At 33.9% G+C, this 22,434-nt stretch overlaps 2 protein-coding genes across 3 annotated transcripts in view; both read right to left on the minus strand.

Annotated features, from left to right (window-relative positions):
- LOC725776 (B-cell CLL/lymphoma 6 member B protein) overlaps window positions 1-15,440 on the minus strand; it is a 63,165-nt gene extending 47,725 nt beyond the window's left edge. The window contains exon 1 of one of the 2 annotated variants that reach the window (XM_006568561.3): window positions 12,021-15,440. In XM_006568561.3, coding sequence (XP_006568624.2) covers window positions 12,021-12,497 — 477 coding nt within the window. In that variant the 5' untranslated portion in view covers window positions 12,498-15,440. The remainder of the gene's footprint in view (window positions 1-12,020) is intronic. The other variant, XM_006568562.3, reaches the window with a different exon arrangement.
- Window positions 15,441-20,048: 4,608 nt separating this feature from the next.
- Window positions 20,049-21,547, minus strand: LOC551557. Its single transcript, XM_006568563.3, has 6 exons — window positions 21,480-21,547; window positions 21,225-21,389; window positions 20,805-21,070; window positions 20,597-20,727; window positions 20,382-20,526; window positions 20,049-20,203 (listed from the first exon to the last, which is right to left on the minus strand). The coding sequence occupies exons 2-6, from the start codon at window positions 21,270-21,272 to the stop codon at window positions 20,092-20,094; spliced, it is 702 nt and encodes a 233-aa protein (XP_006568626.1). The 5' UTR covers window positions 21,273-21,389; window positions 21,480-21,547; the 3' UTR covers window positions 20,049-20,091.
- Window positions 21,548-22,434: the final 887 nt, after the last annotated feature.

Genomic DNA, 22,434 nt, shown 5'->3' on the forward strand with positions numbered 1-22,434 from the left:
TTAAAATTTATAGATTACGATTAATCCAATATCAATGTTAAAAAAATTATAGAAAATATGGGTATCCATACATAAAATGCTTAAATCTCGCGTCATTTGTGCAATTATTTATTCTAATTTATAATAATCGTCGATGGGCATTCATAAGTATCGCGAAAATCTCGGTGTTTTCTCTGGGCGAGCGTTGAAAGAAATGGAGACTGCGGTTTAAACGTCGTGCTCCGCAGATAGTAATCTTGTTTCTTGGCCTATATCCGCGTTTGCCTATGCAAACCATTGTGCAATATCCTCGGAAAGGTGTCTTCGAAAACCGATTCAGAAACTAATCCTCGCTCCATTCCTCTTCCATTCACGAGCAACTCTTTTCCGCCTTCCTCTTACGGAGGAGGAATATCGCAAAGACGGATAATTGCATAATTTTTTTACAAACTTTTACATACACAATGCAATTACTAAGAATTTACGCGAGTGATTTTTTTCTAATTTTTACACAATTATATAAAATGAATCTCAGCTCGTAATTAAATGATTTACGATAATATAATTTCAATTTAGTTACACGAGTCTAACGATAAAATGCACAGATATTAATTTTAATCGCGATGAGTTGGCAAAACAATCTCGTATCTCTTGCGCCTATCTAATGACGAGCGTAATATTTTTCTCACATTGTGGAAGAAGAAGAAGAAGAAGAAGAAGAAGAAGAAGAAGAACGGAAGAAGAGGGAAGAACTCCTTCTCGATAGATGATTCGACGCTGACGAATCGAGCGTTCGCAAGTTTGGGTTAAAAATAATGGCGCTGGTAACGAAAGCACCACCGGGAGGAACGTTACGAGCCGACCAGTTGTGTGTACTTGTGGCTATGCGAAGAATGGATTTACATGCGTTTCACGGTTCCCGGCATTGCTGACACGATTGCCACGCAGTCGAGAGACACGTAGAATGCGTGTCGGTACGCATCTTAAAAGTCACTGCTGCTCACCGGTCTTCCTGCAGGCCGCGCGATACGCGCCGAAGGCTAAAGACCTTCTTCGGAACTTTTCTACGACCGAGGAACGCCTCCAGAGCACGCGACTCTCTCTCTCTCTCTCTCTCCGCGCTGACTGCGCTACACTTGCTCGTGTTTTCGAGTAAAAGTACGTCGAATCTTTTCGAAGGGAGTAGGCAAAAATCTTCGAGAGAAAATGGAAGGAAAAAAGGCGATTGTGCAAAGAATGTACAGAAGATATGTGAAGAAGATAGAAAATATCCAAAAAGTACGCTTATGATATTCGAATGGAACAAATTTTTATTCCATAATTTTATATACTTCTATAGAGAAGATATTCGAAGTACAGAAACAACACGTTCGAGATACATGGAAAATTTTCACAGAATGGAAGAAAATTTTAAGTACTGGCGAGAGATATTCGAGCATTTTCGTGTGACAGGCGGTCACCCTTTGGGAACTTAATAACGTATATCACGTCGAATCGACAGACCTTGCGAGTAGCTTTTCTCGCTAAAAACCTGGCTAGAATTTCAATTTCCACGTTCTATCGTGCCGCTTCCTCGCGATTCAGCCAAGTAATAAATTCGATCGTTATAAAGATTCGATTTGTAATCAAGATTACAGGCGAATTAATTCGGTTGAAGAGTTTCACACGGTGTTATCGGGGTGACGGTTTTCATCCAATGCGGTGTACAACTCGGTATCGACGATGACGTACAATTACATAGCCTTGTGTACCGATAAACATGGCCGATACGTCATATTTCGTAACGGTCACGATCAGATCGGTTGCGAACGGCAGACGCCGGCAGCAGATATACATTTACCCGATCTTCAATACCGTAGGTCAACGTTCAGAGAGAATTCCAGCCGGACTCATCATCATCCTGCGTTTTCCTCTCCACCGTCCCTTTCCCTTCTCTCCCCATCTCCCTCTCGCTCGATGTCGTCCGTCCCTCTTGCCAACGCGCGGCTATGCACGCGATCGACACCAATGGGCGCGCGCGCGCGCGCTTACACGTCAACGCGATTCAACTTTCTATTCCAATCGGATGTAACCGCGATCGAATTCTATTCTTCAATGGAGAGATTTAGGCCTCGAGGTGTGAATCTATGTATCTTAGAGCAAGAGAGAGATTATTCGAGAAAACATTCACTCAACATCGATCTTTAAGAGAAAAATATTTTTATCAAAGTGAAAGAAATAGTGTACACATTATTATCCCATTATTTCAAACGTACATCGCAATATTTGTATCGTTCGAGGAAAAGTGAAAAATTCGTATGAATTTTATAAGAAATTAATTTAATTTCATCTTAAGAAGTATACAAGTCAGAGAGAGAGAGCAATAAAATGTTATATTTTGAAATATTGTGTATAACGTTTTAATTATTCGTATATAAATATAAATATAAGTTTGGATGGCGAGACAATCGCGACGTCACGATTTTAACCAAACCGATACGATCGCAAAGACGAAGCAACACGCTATACGTTCAGAGGGCCGGGAGCCTTTACGTAACAACTGACTCGAGAAAGTAGCCCAAAGTCTGCCTGCTATAAATCACCCGTTCAACAACACAACCGATGCGCTTCGATCGAATCTTTCAACTTTGATTCGTGGGAATATTACGTGTAAATAAACCGAAATTTCCTGTCTAAATCCACGAAATATATTCTATCAACGTAGAACACGTTAATTTCAAATTAATGACGTGCATAGAAAAAGATTCGAAAAGAAAAATAACCTTAAATTTTCGATCGGTAATTGCATTTTTTCGAAATCGTACGAAATTTCCGCAATGTAATAGCACGAATCGTCGAACGTTTTCTTGGATTAATCGAGCAGTTGGATAGGGCATGGCACACGGGGCAGGACAGGCCAGGCTGTGTACCGAGATCGAGATCTCGAGAAGAGACAGGGACGTAAGCGAGACAAGGAAAAGAAGAGTCGAGTAGGCTCGAGAAAGAAAGGAGAAAAGGAGAAAGGGGGAAAGGAGGAATAAGGAAGAGGTGAAAAGGAGGAAAGGAGGAAAGAAAGGATCCTCGAGGCCTCGGGCATCCTGAGCATAACGGTACTTCGTAAGAGAACGCAAGAGAAACGGATAATCAACTAGCCTCCGCCCAACCGAAAACGATTCGCATCTCCTTCTCTTCCTTATCGACCGGGCTCACTCTCGCTCTCTCATTCCCTGGTAACAACTAATTAATCGTCCTTTTCTAACTAAATCGAATCCCTATATATATATATATATATATATATATATATATATATATATATAGATTTCTTCTTAACCGATCGGTATTAGAATGATAGCCGAATAAACGAATGTTCGATTAATCCAACAATATCATTTTTAGGTTATGTAAATGGAATAATAATATCAATATCCGTGTAATGAAGAACAAATCTCAAGTTATTCGGTATGAAATATTACTTACTCGAAATCGTATAAGAAAAAACATATGAAGTGTACATTGAAAGAGTAGAGGAAAAGGATAAGAATTATTCTTGAACTAAAAAAAAAAAAAAGAAAGAAATGGAAAAAGAAAAGAAGAAAAGAAAAATGTCAAATTTTTGCACGCATCGAAATAGCGAGAGAAACACTCGTCCCATTAAAATCCGTCTCATTAGTATGAAGAGCGCAAAGTCGCTTCACAGTTATTACAACAGATACATCGATGCTTTACAATCCGTCTCCGGTGTTAGTCCGTAATGTTAATGTGTTATACAGCCGAGACTTCCGTACTGGCCACAAAGCGTTCGTTCGCGAACATCAGGTATGCGATGCCACGAGGTTACCTTCCATGAGGTCTTCGTTGCTTCTTACAACACCCTTATTGTGCTCCCACCGCTGGTGGAACAAACCTCCGCTATACTGCTCCTTTCCTATATCGTTCCTTTCCAATCGATCATTTTCGCGGTAATCGTCGTATTTTTTACTATAATAACAGTAATAATTTTTCTTTATCGTTTTTTTTTTTTTTTATTTATTTATTCTCTCCAATCAAAAAAACGAATTCAATATTTTTCCTTTTTTCGAGTTGCAAAAATATTCGTGTGATGTTTAAATAATTTATGAATCTCTATATACGAGCTATGTAAATTTCAAATTTTCCGTACAAAAGTGATAATTATTACGTACTTATAATTGGGCAATGAATCATACACTGCTCTTTGTACACTCATTGTTCCACTCATTTTTTTCCTTCGTTTGATGAATCGCAAGGATGTCTTTCTGCATTCAAGTTTTATTGAGTGTAAGCAAATATAGAATATAGCGAGAATGACGGCCCATCATCTATATGCATCATTAACAATAAAGGATATTTTTAAAAATAATACGATTTTGATGGCTAAGTATAATATTGTCTTCTTTGATTTAAATAGGGAAGACTCTGATATTCCTATAAAAAAATATAAGAGAAATGTAATTATATTAAAGTGACAAGAATTAAAAGTTAGAAATCGCTGTGCTAAAATAAACATGTAAATTAGTTTTAAATACAATTCAATTATTATATCGCTTATTGTATTTGTGAAATTTACGATTGTTACGATCTTTGACTAGTACCGGGATATTCACGGGATTACACATACTGGATAGAAATCGACACACAATGTGCCTCGATCGAGTAATTTCCTGCCGGAAGAATAGTCTCGTTAATCGAAAACCATTGTCAATCCTTTTAGCGTTTCTCATTTATCAAGCGCTATTTAAATAGCACTTGGTTCGGTTATTCTAAAAGTTTCTTCCTTTTTTCATTTTTATTTTTTTCAGTTCCCATATCTCTTTTCCAATAAATTTTATTTTTCCAATATATTTTTCAAATTAATTTTGACCGATTATTCCAGATGGCTTTTTAAAAAAAAAACAAATTTTTTATGGAAAAGTTATCTAATTATTCCATTATGATTATTAACTTGTTAATTTTTCGAATATTATTTTTATTTCGCAAAGGATATAAGATATTTTGAAAATATTTGGAGCAAAACTGAATTTCCCGAGATGAAAGACAAAAAATAATATTAAACGATGGTACACGCAAATAAGAAAAATAATTTTCGAAGCAACGTAACGTTATATATCAATGATATATAATAATATATAATACACGATAATACATATAATAATATGTAATACGGATAATACAGCACGTGTAACGTGAATTGTGTACAAACCAAATGCATAAATTCACTTTTACAGCCAAGCAATAACCAGCTTATTAATCATCAAAGAAACAATAATCGTATTTTCTAATTATCGTTTCGAATCGTTTCGACATATAGTAACGGGAAATTCGTCCGTTTGGTGCCGCTTCTAAAGACTGAATAAGCCAGAGGAGCGAGTATGTCGAACGAGTAACGGTTTATCAAGTTTATATTCCTTTTCCACGTGGTCGGTGATACACCAATAGCTCGGTAAACAGCCAAGCAAGCATATCTTGCACCGCTTGTAACGCAATGTGGAAAAGCGAGCGATCCGCGATACGATTCGCGTCCGGGGACGACGCGCGATACGAGCTCGTGACGAACCGTATAGCAGCAACATCCAGACCAGAGTCGAGCAGCGCCTTCCCCGATCGACCTGTTGCCCTCTCGATTCTCTCGACTGGAACGCGTCTCTACGCGGAAACGCCGTGGCGCAGTCGGTTTCGACCTATCGGCATCGATCATGCTCGAATAAATCGAAAAAAAATCGTAATATCGTCTCCTTGAACGAAACGTACACTCGAGAAGGTGAGAAATTTTAAATGAAGATTTATTTGTTTGCTCGATCGAAACCGTGTGATAAATTATGAAAACTTTTTCGTTGACGTTCATAACCTAAAATATATCGGTGAGATATCTTGTACAAAAATGTTGATTATGGTTTAATTGTTTTGATAAAAGCATTGATATTTTTATATTTCTATACCAATTTTTGTTTATCTCGATCTCATGACAATGAGATAAACGTAAATCAAAATTAAATTTTTGCTTCGTCAAAATGATTAAATTTATAAACAAATTTTGGACATTTCTAATCTATTAAATCTTTCTTTTCTTATTTGAAACAGTTCATGGTAATAAACATTTATAAACTTAGTTACTTTCTTATCGCATCGTAAATTAATATTCTTATCCAAGTCATTTGGAATTATTATTATTACTCTCATTCTTATCTATATCTCGTTTTATTACGTAGCTTGTATTATATTCTATACGTCCCTTTTATATCCCTTATATCTAAAAAATTCTCGCAAATAAATAAACAAATATGAAAAGAAATAACACTTTCGATTCCCAAAACGATCAGATTCACGGATCGATCTTTTCAGAAATATTGTCGTATCATTGTCATACGAGTTATATAATAATCAAATCGATAAATTGCTTCTCGATTGTTCTCACCGTTCTATATGTATATTATTTACGCAAAGAAACATATCCAAGCGTATTTGAGCGTAATCGTTGGATGCGTTCAAGCATTTTCACGCTTCGTGACGCGCGTCATATCTGTTTCCTGGGGATCGTGACCCGTGACTTGCAACCACCGAAATGCAAAAAGCAAAGATGACGAAATAAAAAACATTATATATTCCTCGAAACACGTATATAATTTATCCGTTAAAATATCCCGTACGTACAATTTCATTTCATCTGAATTTATCAAAATGTTGAGCTTCTATCATCTATTATAATTAATTTTTCAAATGTTAATTATATACGAGTGTTCAATTAATAAAAATGGAGGCGATTAATTATAAATAATTTAAATTTGTCTTAAGAATGCAATAAAATTTTTTAATTTGAAAAAAAAACTGGAAAAATCGATTTAAGAAATAAACTATAAAAACAAATAATGTTAGAGAGATATCTATCTCTGTAAAGAAAAGTCAGTAATTTTAATCAGTCGATTAATGATATTATAAAATTATTGATTTTCCAATTTACGTTATTTCAAATTGCTCGAGTCTCCACTTTTATTAATATCTATTAATATTTAATACTCGAGATTGAATCCAAATTTGTTCGACGAAAAATTTCGAAAAGTTAAAAAAATTTATCGAATCCACCCCCGATTTCTCGTCAAATTCACGGTACGTAGGAACGAATTCGTAGAATTAAAGGGGTAAAAGAAGAAAAGAGAGGAGATGAAACGCGAACGGACGTGCGGTCTACGATTCGTGGTGTACGAGCACCGAATGTATTATGGTATAACCCGCGAACAATAACTCTTCCTCCACTCTCGGCGTTTAATGGCCGTCCATCTATTTAACGTGAAGGAAGAGGAAGTGACTGATGGGTAGATAGGTCGAGCGTTTTGTAACTAATTTCGCGAGTAAATTGTCCGTAACATTGGTTTGGTGCAGTTGAAACGTAACTAAATATAACAACCACGGAACGGGGTTGCCGATTCGCCAGCGCGACAACCAGTCAAATCCCTGCAATTCAAACCTTATCTCGCGCGATTAACTCGATGGTGATGATGATAAGATACATCGTTATTGTTCCTTCATTTGAAATTTCATCTAATCTTTTGAAGAAAATTCATCATCTGTAAATCGTTTCTGATATTTCTGGTTGAAAATTTAACAGGAATTTTAATATTGTGTTATTTTCCCGTTCGTGACAATTATTATTACGATTGTCATTCACGATATTCGTTGATGAAAAATGACCATCGAAAGCAACTCGCGTGAGTACTCTCGAATTCGCGCCCTAAACAAAAAAAAAAGTTTAAGTATCCATCCACAGATGTTTATCATTATTCCAGGTACTAATGACCATCTGCACATTAAACGCATACGACGCCAGCAACCGCACAGCTAGCCACTCATCCACGATTCACCGTGACTCACTGAGAGCAGAGTGATATGCATTGGATATGAACTTTTCAAATTCCTGTCACGCAATGTCAAAGATAGAATGCGGGAGGAATGCGTCGATTTTATCTTTCCATCTTCCACGGATAGAGATACACTTTGAAAACGAATCGAATCTTTGCAAATTTTGCGGGGCGAATACGTTTGAGAGGAAAATTCTTGAGTGTTGAAAGTCTCGTGGAGTGCCCACTTGACGGAAGACGCTCTCGAGAACAATCGAAGGAGAGAAATTTTCTGACAAAAAAACACGAAAAAATGGTACAACAATCTGATACGATATCTGCGTAGAAAAAGATTTTATTCTCGTATCGAAATTTTCCTTTTATTACATCAATTATTTTTTCTTAATTCCAATCTAATTATTTCTCAAATAACTATTTCTTAATTATTTCCAAGATATAGGAGAACTTTTGACGAACTTTCTAAAATACGAAGAAGTCTAACCTAATTCTCTTAAAATTGATCGTTTCTTCGTAATACTTTCCAAGATATATGAAAACCTCGAACCCGTTTTATTTAACTATATTTTTCAAATATTCTGAATTTTAATAATTGAAATTCAACATTGATTTAATGATAACATACAATTCATGATCGAAATGGGAAACAGCCACATACAGCTGGACGTTCGAACATGAACGATCCGGATGGTAACGTAACGTTAAACGCGTGAGAGAGTTTCCCTTCGAGCAAACAAGATCGTCCACCGATATTTTGACCCGGGCTCGATCCTCGGTGCCTAATGTTAATTGCGTTTGTTTTCTGCCCGAGCATCGGGCAAAATAATCGGTGGAACGATATAATCATACGTAGAGTTGAAACGAAGGGCGGTGAACCGTGGAAATGGCTCGTCCGGTGGCTCGTCGTCAGAATGCCCTTTCTGCCTGACCACGATAATCGTGGATTTCCGTCCGCTTATTATCTTATGCGCGTCACAATACGTTTTAGATTGCGTTCCGGTGACGGCTAATTAGAAATTTACAGCCAATTCTCTGTTACAACCGCGATCCTCCTTTGCCACGCTCCAACCGACACTTTCCACCTCTCTCTCTCTCTCCAATAATGGCATTTGAAACCCTTCGAATCGTTTTGAATATATATATCTTGTCGAAAATTCGAATCGTTTTGAAAAATGTAATTTGGAAATCGTCTCTAATCGACTTGTAAATTATTATTAAGGGGATTATATTTTGAGTATACTTTTTCTTTCGTATATCTACAAATTTTCGTACGTTTTAATTTAGAATCAAAGGTGTTTCACAAAATGTTATGCAATGGTCTAAAACGTTACGTAAAAATCGAAAAGTAAATTACGATTCAATTCGTATATTTGAATTAATTGAGAAGAATCAAATTTATTAATACATCATAAAAATTAATATTTATGTAATATCCATTTTAATATTCTACTGAAACATTCAAAATCATTCTTCAACACTAATAATTTTTATTTTAACACTGTTATATATATAAACTGCATCTTCAATATTCATATTCGCGTCAAATAACGAATGAAACAAAAAAAAATAAAAATAACACATAGAAATTAAATTAAATAGATAACGAGACCATTTAAAATATCGTGTTATCGAAACTATCTTTCGAAGAAAAAAAAAAAATTTAGATCTATTTGCTGAAACTCGCGATTATCGATGTACTCGCTTACGAAATTTTCTCGATAACCGAGTTATCGATGGGATCGTTTGGCGCGCGATACAAATTTCGCCTACCAAAACTTATCGCATCGGTAACGGTACGGAGAACCGGTTTTCCACTCTAGTCACACAACCACGTGTCTATTCTCGTCACCCGTAGAAAAACTCGTAGTGATTCGCGGTCGAAAGATGCTCGACAAAAAGCAATTCGCCTCTGATCGGCCTTAGATCGATATGATCGAGAGAGAGAGAGAGAGAAAAAAGAATTAAACTTTCGAATCTTTAATTAGACTCACAGTCGATTTCTAATCGATCGTTGACTGTGTTCGAGAGGGAAGCGTGGATTTTAAAAGTAACGCGCGCGTTGTACGATCACGTTTATTATATTTAATCGTGAATTCATCGGCTATTCGATATTCATTGCACGTTTCGACTCGATGTTCAAATGAATATTAGGTAGATACGCGACACGAAAAATTGATTATTAATTTTATTCGAGATTTTATTTTTTTCCTCTTTTTGTTTTGTTTTTCGTCGAATCAATTCAGTTTAAAACGTGTTTAAAACGAATTAAAATTTCTCTTTTTTTCTTTTTTTAGAAGTGATTTAATAAAATACAAAAATATACATATTAACGTGTAAAATATGTAAAATATTTAAAGTAACGATATGCTCAAGAATGATGATGAACATTAATTTTTATTTAAATTATTCAATCATATTTATGAAAATATTAATTTGCATAGACACCTATCAGTTTAATTATAATAATTATATTGGTTTATAATAATTATAATTAATTTAATTATAATAACATGATAACAGCGTATAAGCATATAATTGCAATATAATGATACTAATTCTCGAAAGATAAGAAATTTACGGTTCAATTTACGGTATCGTTAGGAAACTTTTTCTAGATTTTATAAATTCCATTCAAGAATTCTTCGTTTTCTCATCGAAACTTAGTGAAAACTTTTTTTTAAACCAAATCCACTCATTAAATTCATATTCGAATGTTTCCCACAAACTCGTGAGATCGATTCAAACTAAGTAAAAAATAAAACAACTCCGCAAAAATTCATATACATTTATTGAATTATATAAAAATCTGCCTCACTTCATCTTGTTTTTCCATCTCAAATCAAATAAACAACTCTATTAAACTTATTATACAAAAAATCTCCTAAAATTTTCTACACACTTTTTCACACTTCTCTACTAGAATCGACCTATAACATACCATATATATCAACGCTCTTTACGACTCTTTACACGTGAAATTAGAGCGCATACCGTAGTATTTAATCCCGAAGAGAAACGTAAAGTGTGCTCTATCGTTTTAGACTAATTCGAGAAAGAGAGAGAGAGAGGGGGATAAAAAGGGATAAACGCCGTATGTATGTAAATAGAGCAGAGAAGGTCGGAGCGGGGTAAGGGAGCACTCGTACAGTCATCGAGCTGGTCGGCAAGGTGGAAAGGCGTGCGACGCGTGTCCCAGACGGACGGCGCGCCGTATCAAAGGATATTTGCCCTGTCAACAACGCGCGGCTTTATGTGGAAACACCACCGCGTCTAAAAGGGAAAGAAAAAAGAGGAGGAAAAAAAAGAAGAAAAAAAAAAAAAAAAAAAAAACGATTACTCGGGCCAAGATAATAGTAATGGCCGTTATTACTTCGCTCTATTATTTTACGATCTAACGTCGCCCCGGGATCGATACGATATCTCTCGTATCCTCTCCTTCGAAATCGATCCGCAAACACGTATTATTATTCGTGTGGAGAGAAAATTAATTTTCTCGATTATACTTCGAATCGAGGCAATTGCTTATCTGGGTCGATCTTGTGCGGGATTTGGCAATAGATCATAGAATATTCGTATAGAAGAATCGATCGAAATGAATTCGAAGGAAGAGTAAGATGATAAAATTTTTTTTTTATCTCTCTTTCAACGCGATCGTAATAATTTTATCTTTCGTAAACGTTCTAGCAGTGTATTAATTATTTAGGTATATCGGATTATCGGCCGTTCCTGTCTAATAATATGGCAAAAATATATGAAATAGAAAAGAATATTGGCGGAATATAATATTCATAGGACATGTATATAGTTATGATTATTAATCAAACGTGTGTTGGATTACCGGATTCCGGATTAATGGAATTTTAATAGAAACTGTAAATATTCGAGAGATTTATCGTCCATTAAATTTACCACAAACTTGATGCGGTAAACACCATCTCCATACGAGATTGCTATATTCAAATCGCGCGTTCAAATCATTCTTCCTCCCAGAATAATAAGAAGAAATATCAATCTCTCTTTAATCTTATCTCTATCATTTCCATATTAACCGACTAACTTCACAAATCCTCTCTCCTCTCGCAAAGACGTGTCATCGAGCTCGAGTGAAGAAAATTTTTCAAAGACGCGGCAAATTCGAAAATCGCGTCTCGAACGATGGTAACCGAAAAAAAAAAAAGAGAAGAAAAACGATCTCACCTGCATCTGCAACCAGGAGTAATCGATGTAGGTGGTGGTGGCGGTCGCTGCGGCGGTAACAGCGCCGACCACGTTCGAAGCGGAGGATATCTGCTGCCAGTTGTCCTGACCGGTACAACCGAGCACCGGCAATCCGTCGGGTTGACCCCGATCCGGTACTATCTGATCGGCATACTGATAGGGTTGCTGGATCGTCGGCTGTCCGCCTGAGGGCAAACTCGCTGGATGAGGGTGCTGGGCCCCCGAGCCGGCACTGGCGGGCAAACAGCACACGCTCACGTCCATCCGTGGTGGCGGAGAATCGTAGAAACGTTGCTTCTCCGATTCTAACTCTAGCTCCAACACCGACTCCAACTCTTGCACCGACCTCGAGATCTTCCCCAACCTTGAACACCTTGATCCCGTGTCTGACTTTGCCTCTAACTGCTCCCAAATCGGCCTCGCCAACACGTCCAACAACAATCCCCTTCGAACCATCCAATTTTCGAAAAATTTTCTCGCGTCACCCTCTTCGATTCGCGTCCTTTCACGATTCCACGACGCACCAACGACGCTATTTTTCTTTTCTTTTTTTTATCTTTAAATACCCGTTTCCCTCCTTATCGACCCTGCCCACGACGACTATCCACTATCCTGCTATCGAATTTCTCTCTTCGCCTGCTCTACGATCCCAGCATAGAAAATCCTCCTCTAATCTTCCTTTTCCCTCGTCTCCCGACCGATTTCGATAACGGAGGATCGGCGAAACTCTGTCCCCACCCCGTCCTATCAAATTATCGTTCTTCCACGATTCTTCCGGAATATCTGTCAGTGTAGTTACCGTTGCCCCTTCCTCCTTCCGGACGAGCATGCTCCGCAATTATTGTGGAGTCGAATCTCGAATTCCGTTCCTCCGGATTCCACCGGATCGCGTAGCATCCAGGATGTGGATGATCGTTCAACTTTTCAAACTTCACCCTCCTCTCTTCTTTCTTTACATCGAACGGGGATCGTTGCGACTCGCTTCGAATCGAACAGCCGAACGATCGTTCCGAGCAACGAAACGAGTGATCATTTTTCGCGATACCGTTCGTTTTTTATTGCGATCGACGAAGGAAGGAGAGACAACTCGTGGTTGATCTCAAAGTCTCCAAGGTGTCATATCTTCTTCTTTTTTCTTTTTCTTAATCCTCTTTGAAACTTTGTGAAAGGGGAGAGAATCTTTGGATTCTCGAATCGAGAAGTATTAATTCTATTATTTGATTTGAAAGTGGAGAGCAAATGTTGCGCGTCCCAGAAGCAACGAGTGGTAATCGTATTTTTCGAGTCCGAAAAATTCCATGTTTTCGGGGGGGAAACGTTCTTCTCGAAACGAAAGAAAACGAAAAGAAATTCTTGCGACGTTTCTTCGTCAAAATTTTTACATTCCCTTGTATCTTCTTCCCTTTCTCTCTCTTTTATGAGACTCGTTTTATTATTTTCCTTTCTTTAATCTATCTTCAATCGCGGTTTCGATCGAAATTATCGAAGAATCACGACAATCGAGTTTCCACAATTTACAACACGTATCTTCTTCCCTTTCTCTCTCTCTCTCTCTCTCTTTTTTACTCGTTTTATTATTTTCCTTCCTTTAATCGATCTTCAATCGCGGTTTCGATCGAAATTATCGAAGAATCACGACAATCGAGTTTCCACAATTTACAACACGTAATAATCGGGCGTCATGCTTTCCGAGAGAAACGAAAACGTCGTCGACCTGCCGCTGTTCTTTCCAACGCTAAGCTACAGCGGCAGGTTTCGCGACGATGGCAAAACATTGAACGCACTTGCGATCCGTCGACTAACTAATATCCTTATCGATGGGTATCGACCTATCGATGAGCGAGCTGTCCGTGATCAACGACACAATAATTTTCGGCTCACACGAGTTGCGATCACGAGTCACGGTCACCATACATCAAATCGCATATCTCTTCCCCTTCCACGTTCCTCTCTTCCAAATTCTTGCTTCTCACGTGCTTATCGTCGTGGCGGCATGACATTCGTACTACAGATTTCCAGATTTCAAGAACGCGGGGATAATGAACGGCGAATTCGACGCGAAGTGATAAATGGAGCATCGAATCGAACAACACTCGAATATTAGTATATCGTATCATACATCAGCACTTGTTCACGAACAATTCGAAAACTGATCTGCGAATTATCTCCCCGTATAAGAAAATATATACGTAAAATCACTGTGATACGAGTTACGGGGAACGAAACATTTGCGGGTCGATCGCAAATTATCGACGGGGAACAGTCCGATACGGTCGAGCCTTATCACAAGCACCGTCGACGCATGACAACCAGGCGCTCGTAGTAACGATACGCGAACCGCGTAGAAGGAAGAGGAAGAGGTGGAGAATGCGACAGCGTAGGAGAGGGAAAACGAGCAGCAGGAGGAGGAAACGGAGGTGGAGATGAAGCTGGAGGTGAAGATGGAGGTGGTAGTGATGGAGGTAATGGAGGTGGTGGCGATGATGGTGGTGGTGGTGGTGGTGGTGGTGGCGAGGTGGATAGGGAAGGAGAAAACGGAAGAATCGAAGGTCGGTACTATGCAATCACCGAAACCTAGAGGGTAATCTCGAGATGGAGTGGTAATTACCCTTTCGAACTGTTCGTGTCGAAAATTGATGATAAAAATGCAACCGATTATCACACCGACGAAATTACATCTCGATATACATCTCTGATACAACCAATAATATAATATTTAAAATAATAATCTATCGTGATCTCTCTTTTTTTCAATGTCTCTGCAATATATATAACAGAAGAGCGATAATATAAAGAGATAGATTGAGAATGAAACAATTGAGAAGAAACAATCAAGGTGGATGCAAATGATAAGGAGAGAATGACAGACCCGGAAGCAGCGATAAGAACATCGAAAATGGTCTAACGCGGCAGAGTGTTACCAGTAGTGATGATGTGATATAGCAATAATAATAATAATAATAATAGCACTAACGACGACAGGAAAAAACACGAGGAAGCAGAGCGATGACAAGCAATAGAGCGGGTCCAGTAAGGCAGCAATGGGGTAAATGGTGGCGACAGTGGTGGTTTCAGAAGCCAGAAGAGGTGGTGGAGAGATTGTAATAGTGGTGAAGGTGAGAGGGTGGTGAACGCAACTGGTGCTCGTGACGCGATCGTGGTGCACCCGTGGCATCGCATACGCGCATGCGCGAATGCGTGTCGTCAAGGCAACGGTTCCGGAGTAACTGCCCGGTGAACGCAGCCCTCCACAGACCATGCTCCTGGCTCTCTCCTCCTCTCGCTTTCGGCTCTTCTCTCTATCTCTTCTCCCCTCCCGCGGCCCAACGTTGCTCGATCTCTGTTTTTGTCGTCAACACGGCTCGCTCGTTTTCCCTGTTTCTTTACCCTCGCATCAACTTTTGCCTTTTGCTTATGGCTGGTTCACGCCCAAGGCGCGACCGATTCCAACTGTCTAGGTGGCCATCAAACACGCCCCCCCCTCCCATTCTCTCCCTCTCTATCTTCGTTCGTTCGTTCATCATTGTCGAACCAGTGAACACTTCTTTCTCTACGATCTTTACATAGTATCCGCCCCCTTTATCGTTCCAACTTTTCTCTCAGTCTTCTTGCAGTTTCCGCGTATATATCGCTCGTTTTCCATTTCGCTTGAAACAAGAGCGCGATTATTCTGATTCAACTGTCAACGATTTTCTCACCGATCTCACCTCTTTATTTATCGTGATAATTCGATATTTCGTTCGGAGAAAAAAATTTGGCTAATATGAACAGAAACAAAAACGGATATTTTCGATATCGTGATGATGAATTTAGATTTCGAATTTAATAAAAATAATCCTAAAAATGAACGCGGGTCGTACAGCAGAGAAAATTGTTCTTTTATCTCTTCTGGAGTCCCGTTGCGCTCCTTACAGTCGCGCGATCCTTTGGTGTCTCTCCATCTCCTTCTCTCGATCTTCCTCGTTAGAGAACGGGAACGGCCATAGCCATTCCGCCAACGCTTGTCTGACGTCATCGCACTAAGGCTACTAACGTGTGTCTCATCTCGTCTCGTCTCTTGTTGCGTACACGATCCGTTGTGTGACGATTCTTGCAAGTTTTGATGCTCCAAAATAAAAATATTCTTGCTTACAAAACGTTGCTTACAAAAAAAATTCGATCCAATTTCGTTCGTCTATAGATACTTAAGAAAAAGAAAGAGAGAAATATTTCGATGATCCATCTCGATAATAATAAGAGTAAAGAATGATTTGATACAGCGTGAGGAAGAAAAATTCTTTTGATCTGAAATTGTCAACGGTGGGAAAACTGAAATCCCATTAAATTTGGCGAAGAGGGCAAAACGAGATATGTAGTAGGACTACTTATATGCAGCAACATAGGCATCTCGAATCTCTCCCCTCCCACGGAATCAAGAGATTCCCTTTCTCTTTAGATTGTGAAACGATTTTCTATCGTGGCGCTTTAGCTTTGCGGATTTATTATATATGCAACGGGTTACGCAAATTACGACAAAGTGCAAATATTTCACATGACCTGCACCTGCATCCCCCTTTCTACGCGCGATCATTTAAACCAAGCGGACACGTAAATTGCAATCGGCAATCATCTCGCACAATGAATCTTTACGAATCGTTAATAATGTAAATACGAGAGAACGATATTTAAATTCACGAACATTCGATCGATAAAGTTTAGATGAATTTTTCGTTCCTTTTTTTTTTTTTTTTTGAAACACGTGTATTTGTAGGTATGCATAAGAGAATTCGTCGATCGATCGATCGATAATTGCCCGATTTACACGTTCAAATTGATCGCTCATTTCAAATCGGCCTCCATTCCAGAATCATGATTCACCTTTCATCCTTCTCTTCCTCTTTTCTTGTGTCCTCAATATATGTAACCAGTGAAGCGCAAAAATTAAATACGCAAGAGTTACGTGTTTACATGTGTTAAATAGATTAAACGAATACTAAGAAATTGTCCCGACAATGCGTGTATATTTGAACAAAATTTTTTTATTAAACAATTAAAATTCGAATAAAAATTTTGAAGATTAAAAAATGGAAAATATATTCAATCTTCTTTTTATTTCTCTATCAATGTTTGTATTGCTATAGTCACTTTTATCAAGAATTAAAAACTAACGAAATCATATTGAAAAAGATTGAATAGAAGATCTTGAGTAAGTAACTGAATTTTAAATAAAGTATTAAAAGATAACAGAAAAAAAAAAAGAAGAAAATCAGAAACGATGATAATAAGATACAAAGAAAGTGGAAAAAATGAGATCAATGAATAAGCATATTGATAAATATCAATTCGCAAGATTATATAAGCGTTTATATAAAGTTGGATAACAATTATCAGGATGATCTGCAACATAAGTAGCCAATAATTATCCCCATCATTGAAAATGATTCCCCTTGATACATCACGAAAGAAACGTTGATACGTTTATTTTAACTTTTGGATCTCTTTTCCTTTCATCGAATTCTCTATATTTGACAAAATGCAAAAGGAATTTCGAGTATAATCTGAATTAAGATTCAATTATTCCATAAATGTTTACGTTTCGATTTTCGAATAGTTATTCAACTTTTACTGTATTTGTCGTCGTAGTAGTAGTAGTGTATATTGAGCTAGAATTGTGTGTGCATCACAGAGGAGACCCCCCACTATTAGGTACGGAAGCAATGATACTTATGAATGGGAGTATTCGCCCATTGGCCGTCTTCGATAGCCAATGGCTGGCTGCATGCAGCCCTCTGCGCGATTCTCACTGAGTTCGTCGCCGTACGAATTCTCGTAGATCAACGATATAGATTAATTTATTAATAAATATGCTTACAGATATGATAACGTTTTGATTAAATTACATTACGGTCTATATGGGAATCATGAGAGTGAATATTAAAAGATAGAGATATCGGAATTCGAAAATTGTTCATTGAATTAAAATTAAAAAAAAATCAGTAGAAAGATTTCTGCTTACATGAATGAAAAAGTAACGCAAATCAATTTTTCATTATATTTTCGAGAATTGAACGTTTAAAATAATATTAAACTAATATATTTATATATTTCATTCTTATAAGTAGTTATTTATGAGTATTTATATATTCTTATTATATTTCTCCTTTGTGAAAATACTTTTCTTTAGAATAGTAATAATTATCATTCGATAAATCGTAATCTATAACTTTTTTTGCCGAACATTTTATATTATGTTCAATGAAAATCTTTTATACGCATTCTCAAATATTGGAGTATATAATATAAATTTATTTATCTTCAATAAGCTTTGCATTTTTATTGTGTTTAAATTATTTATTGTTTATTAAATATATTATTATTAAAATTGTTCAATTTTTTGTTTCCTTGCAAAAAAAAATGTAATATGATATAATTTCGTAAAATGCAAATAATATTTTATCGATCTTTTTTAGTTTCGTGGTTAAAATATATCAATATATTGCTGCTTAGCAAGATATATTGTATTAGAATATAATAATATAAATAGAAAAATATAAAGAATATAATAAGAATAAACAAGGTGAATTTCCAATTCATTTTTTCACTTATCTTTTTCTTTTATTATTCGTATTTTTCATATTTAGATTTCATAATAAAAAAGTAAATAAATATGAAAACAATTATCAAGTATATGAGAATAAATATGATGATTACGAAGATTGAGCTTATCAAGCTTATATTATATATCTTTTATTTCGTAATTATCTTTGTTTTTTTCTATTCGGAGTTATGTTTTTCAATTGTCTTTCAATGCTAGAAATGACATTTGTAGCAGCATAATCTCCAAATGGGATATCATATTTCTTCTCTTATTTATATTTTTTCGATATATAAATTCATTCACATCTGCTAAAAACTTATTGCTGCGGAGATCGAATAATCTCTATATTATAACTAATTTTAATTAATTAAAATTAATAGCTTTTTTTTTTAAATTTAAAAAAGAAAAATTGTACATATTTTTGTTATATACATAAAGAATAATATTTTAAAAGCAGAATTTTTTTTCATAATTTTTCATTTTAACTTGAATTTATGTATAAATACATAAATATATATGTACATAATAATCGTTTTCCATTTCATCTGCATTTATTGCGATAATCAGAATATAATTTATTTTATTTTTTATTTTATTCAATTTTTTTATGTATTTGAAATAAAAAAATAATGAAATTTTATAATAAAATAGAAAAGAATATCCGAACAAAATATATTCATGATATATGATGTAATATATCACATACATTAATAATATAATTCGACTCTAAAACACAAAAGAAAATGAAATATATTTTTTAATTATATTATTATAATTTTTGTCATGAAATTAATAAATAAGTAATAAAAATATCTACTTTGATTAAAAATCAACGTATTAATTTTGTCAAGCTTATATTAAGTTTAAAATATACATTAATAAATAAATAAACGCGTCATAATTTAATTTTATTATGTTATTAATTTTTATGATAATATGTAGAAAATTTATCATAATATTTCATATTAATTTTATTATTTATATCAGAATTAGGAAACAAAGAACGATAGATAGTCTATGAAAATAACTTATATAAAAAAAAAAAAAAATATTAAAAATATTAAAAATATAATATAAAATAGAAAATTGTTACGAAATTATGAAAAATGCATCATAAAAATTTATATCATAAATTAAATTAATCTTACATTTTTAATATTTACTTTTATATTTAACAATAAACTATTATATAACAATATATATTATAATTATTATAAATATTTTAAATATGCAATTTATTATTTAATTTTAAATATAATTTATTCATATTGTTATATATGCTTATTAATGAATTACAGACATAATATTTATTTCAAATATAAACACCATTTTCAAAATGTTTTGAAAAATATTTGCAAAAAAAAATTTAACATAAAAAAAAAATTGATGAAAAAATTTTATGAATTTTAACAAATTTATTTGTGTTGCTATTTTTACTACCAAAACTTTTATTAAAAATTTAAAAATATATGTTCAACTCCAAGTTTTCTTTTCATCGAATTCTTCTTCAGGAATTGCTGATTCTTTTGGATGTTTATTCTGTTGACTTTCCAATGATTTTGATTTTGTTTGTGTTACTTTATTTCTGTAAATGAAATTAAAATAAGAACAATAATATTTTATAAAATTGAAAGTGAGATAACATATATAAAATAATACATATAAAATCAAAATTTTATGTGTATTATTAAGAAAGAATAAAATTAAAAAAATACAAAAAGTAGTTTATTTCTCTATATAATTGATTAAAAATTAATTTATACTTTTCAATATTATCAAATTGATTCTTCAGTTCTTTTCTGTGTTGAATCCATAAATCATCATATGTCACACGTTTCTTCTGTTTTTCTTGTGATTCACTTTTTAATTCATCTTGAAAATTATCAGTTGCATCATAAAATTCATTTGCTTCAAATATAATTTAAAAATTTAATTATTGAAAAAAAATAGTCAAGTTATATTTCTTTAATAAACTTACTATTGCTTTCAGATTGCGTATCAATATTATCCCACACTGATTTTTCATCAGTTACATTATCAAAATGTATAGAATATTTTTCTTGATCTTGATAAGAGGTATCAATATCATCAGTATTTTGCAATTGTTTTCTAAATATGTTTCAAATTACTTTATTAACTAATTAAAAAATAAATATTATGCAATATATTATAAAAATAAATAATACCTTTTCTCATTAAGATTACTTAATGGTTGTAATGCACCAAATGCTTTTTGATAACATACAGGTGTATATGTCAATTTGCCAAATAAATACATTGACATACCTACAAATGCTGTCAAAATAGGTCTACCCATACCCGAACCCTTAGGTGTTAGAAAATATGTTAGTAATGAACTTAAACACGAATAAGGAAGAGCAGATTTAAAAACAGCCTCTGTCTTCATACAATCTTGAAAAATCATCATAGTTTCTGGTGTTGCATTAGGAATCTATAATTAATCAATAACTTTTTATTTTAACTTTAAACAATTTTCTTTTCTTTCTACAATTTAATATCAAAAAATTTTATTTTTAAATACTATCAGTATAATATGTATAAATATATAATAATAAGCATAATATATGATGAATAAATTTAATTACCACTTCCTGAAAAAGTTCTATTTCGCTTTTGTCTTTTTGTTGGAACATTGTGCACAATTTGTGCGTTATTACCGAACATTAAGATTACTTATATATTTTCCATATAACCTCACTAGAAGATCTTAAAGCTTCAAGCATATTCATGTAGAAGATCAGATGACTAACCTTTCATGCATTTAATGATTTAAAACTTATATATTAATAATCAATGCCGTTTAATAAAAATAATAAACTATTTCAAATAATATATATTACCTCTTACGTACATCTTGTATTCTATAAAAATAATCTATTATAATAATTCTTTTAGCAAATTCAATACAATATGCTATTAACACATTTTAAATGGAGCGGGAAATTTTAAATACTATTCTATTTACTAAATTTAATAAATAAAGAAAACTATAACAATTCGCTAATATTTATATAATTAAAATAACTAGATTTCATTATTCAATATATTTATTTAATAGTAAATCTTTAAATTATATATCATAAATATATAATTAATAACATTTAAAAAATTTTATTGTCTGCTTAAATCAAAATGAATTCAAAATTAAATTTTATAAATATAAAAATAATATATATAATAATAATAAAATAATATATAAAAATAAAATAAATTAAAATAATTTTTTTTTTTTACATTTATTTTATATTTATTCTCTTATCTATTTCTATATAAAATATGTAATTTATTAAAAAAAGATAGTATATACTCACATTGAATAATATAAATAAATATTACACAGGATATATTATATGATTTTTTTATTAGATATTGTTGAATATTGCATAGTTGTTAGGAAAATGATATAATTCAAAATTTGTACTTATTAAATTATTGATACAAAAAAAAATCATTGTTATTTTTATTTTAATAGTAAAATACTGTAAATATCTTTACAAATCATAAATTTTCAATTTGATACTTTGATATGATATTCTTGATATAGTGATTCGAATCAAAAATTTCCTTTAAAATCATGATTTTTAAGTTATATCAGTTTTTCAACAAATATGTGATACATACATATCTACAATATATACATAAATATATTAAATTTATATTAAAATAAGATAAAATAAAATTATATTCATGTCACAAAAATATAAAAAAATATACAAATATATTTTTTATAAATACATATCAAATTTAATATATTTATATAATTTTTTATATAATTTTTCTAAAAATATGGAATTA

Source organism: Apis mellifera, linkage group LG1 (genome assembly GCF_003254395.2).
Source record: "Apis mellifera strain DH4 linkage group LG1, Amel_HAv3.1, whole genome shotgun sequence".
Lineage (NCBI taxonomy): Eukaryota > Metazoa > Arthropoda > Insecta > Hymenoptera > Apidae > Apis > Apis mellifera.

Excerpts from the sequence above, each read along its gene's own strand:
- LOC551557 (XM_006568563.3), bottom strand. The coding sequence starts at position 21,272 with ATGTTCCAACAAAAAGACAAAAGCGAAATAGAACTTTTTCAGGAAGTG. Across the intron at positions 21,071-21,224 it reads TAGAACTTTTTCAGGAAGTG|ATTCCTAATGCAACACCAGA; the intron begins GTAATTAAATTT and ends GATTAATTATAG. Across the intron at positions 20,204-20,381 it reads CAATTTGATAATATTGAAAA|AAATAAAGTAACACAAACAA; the intron begins GTATAAATTAAT and ends TTTCATTTACAG.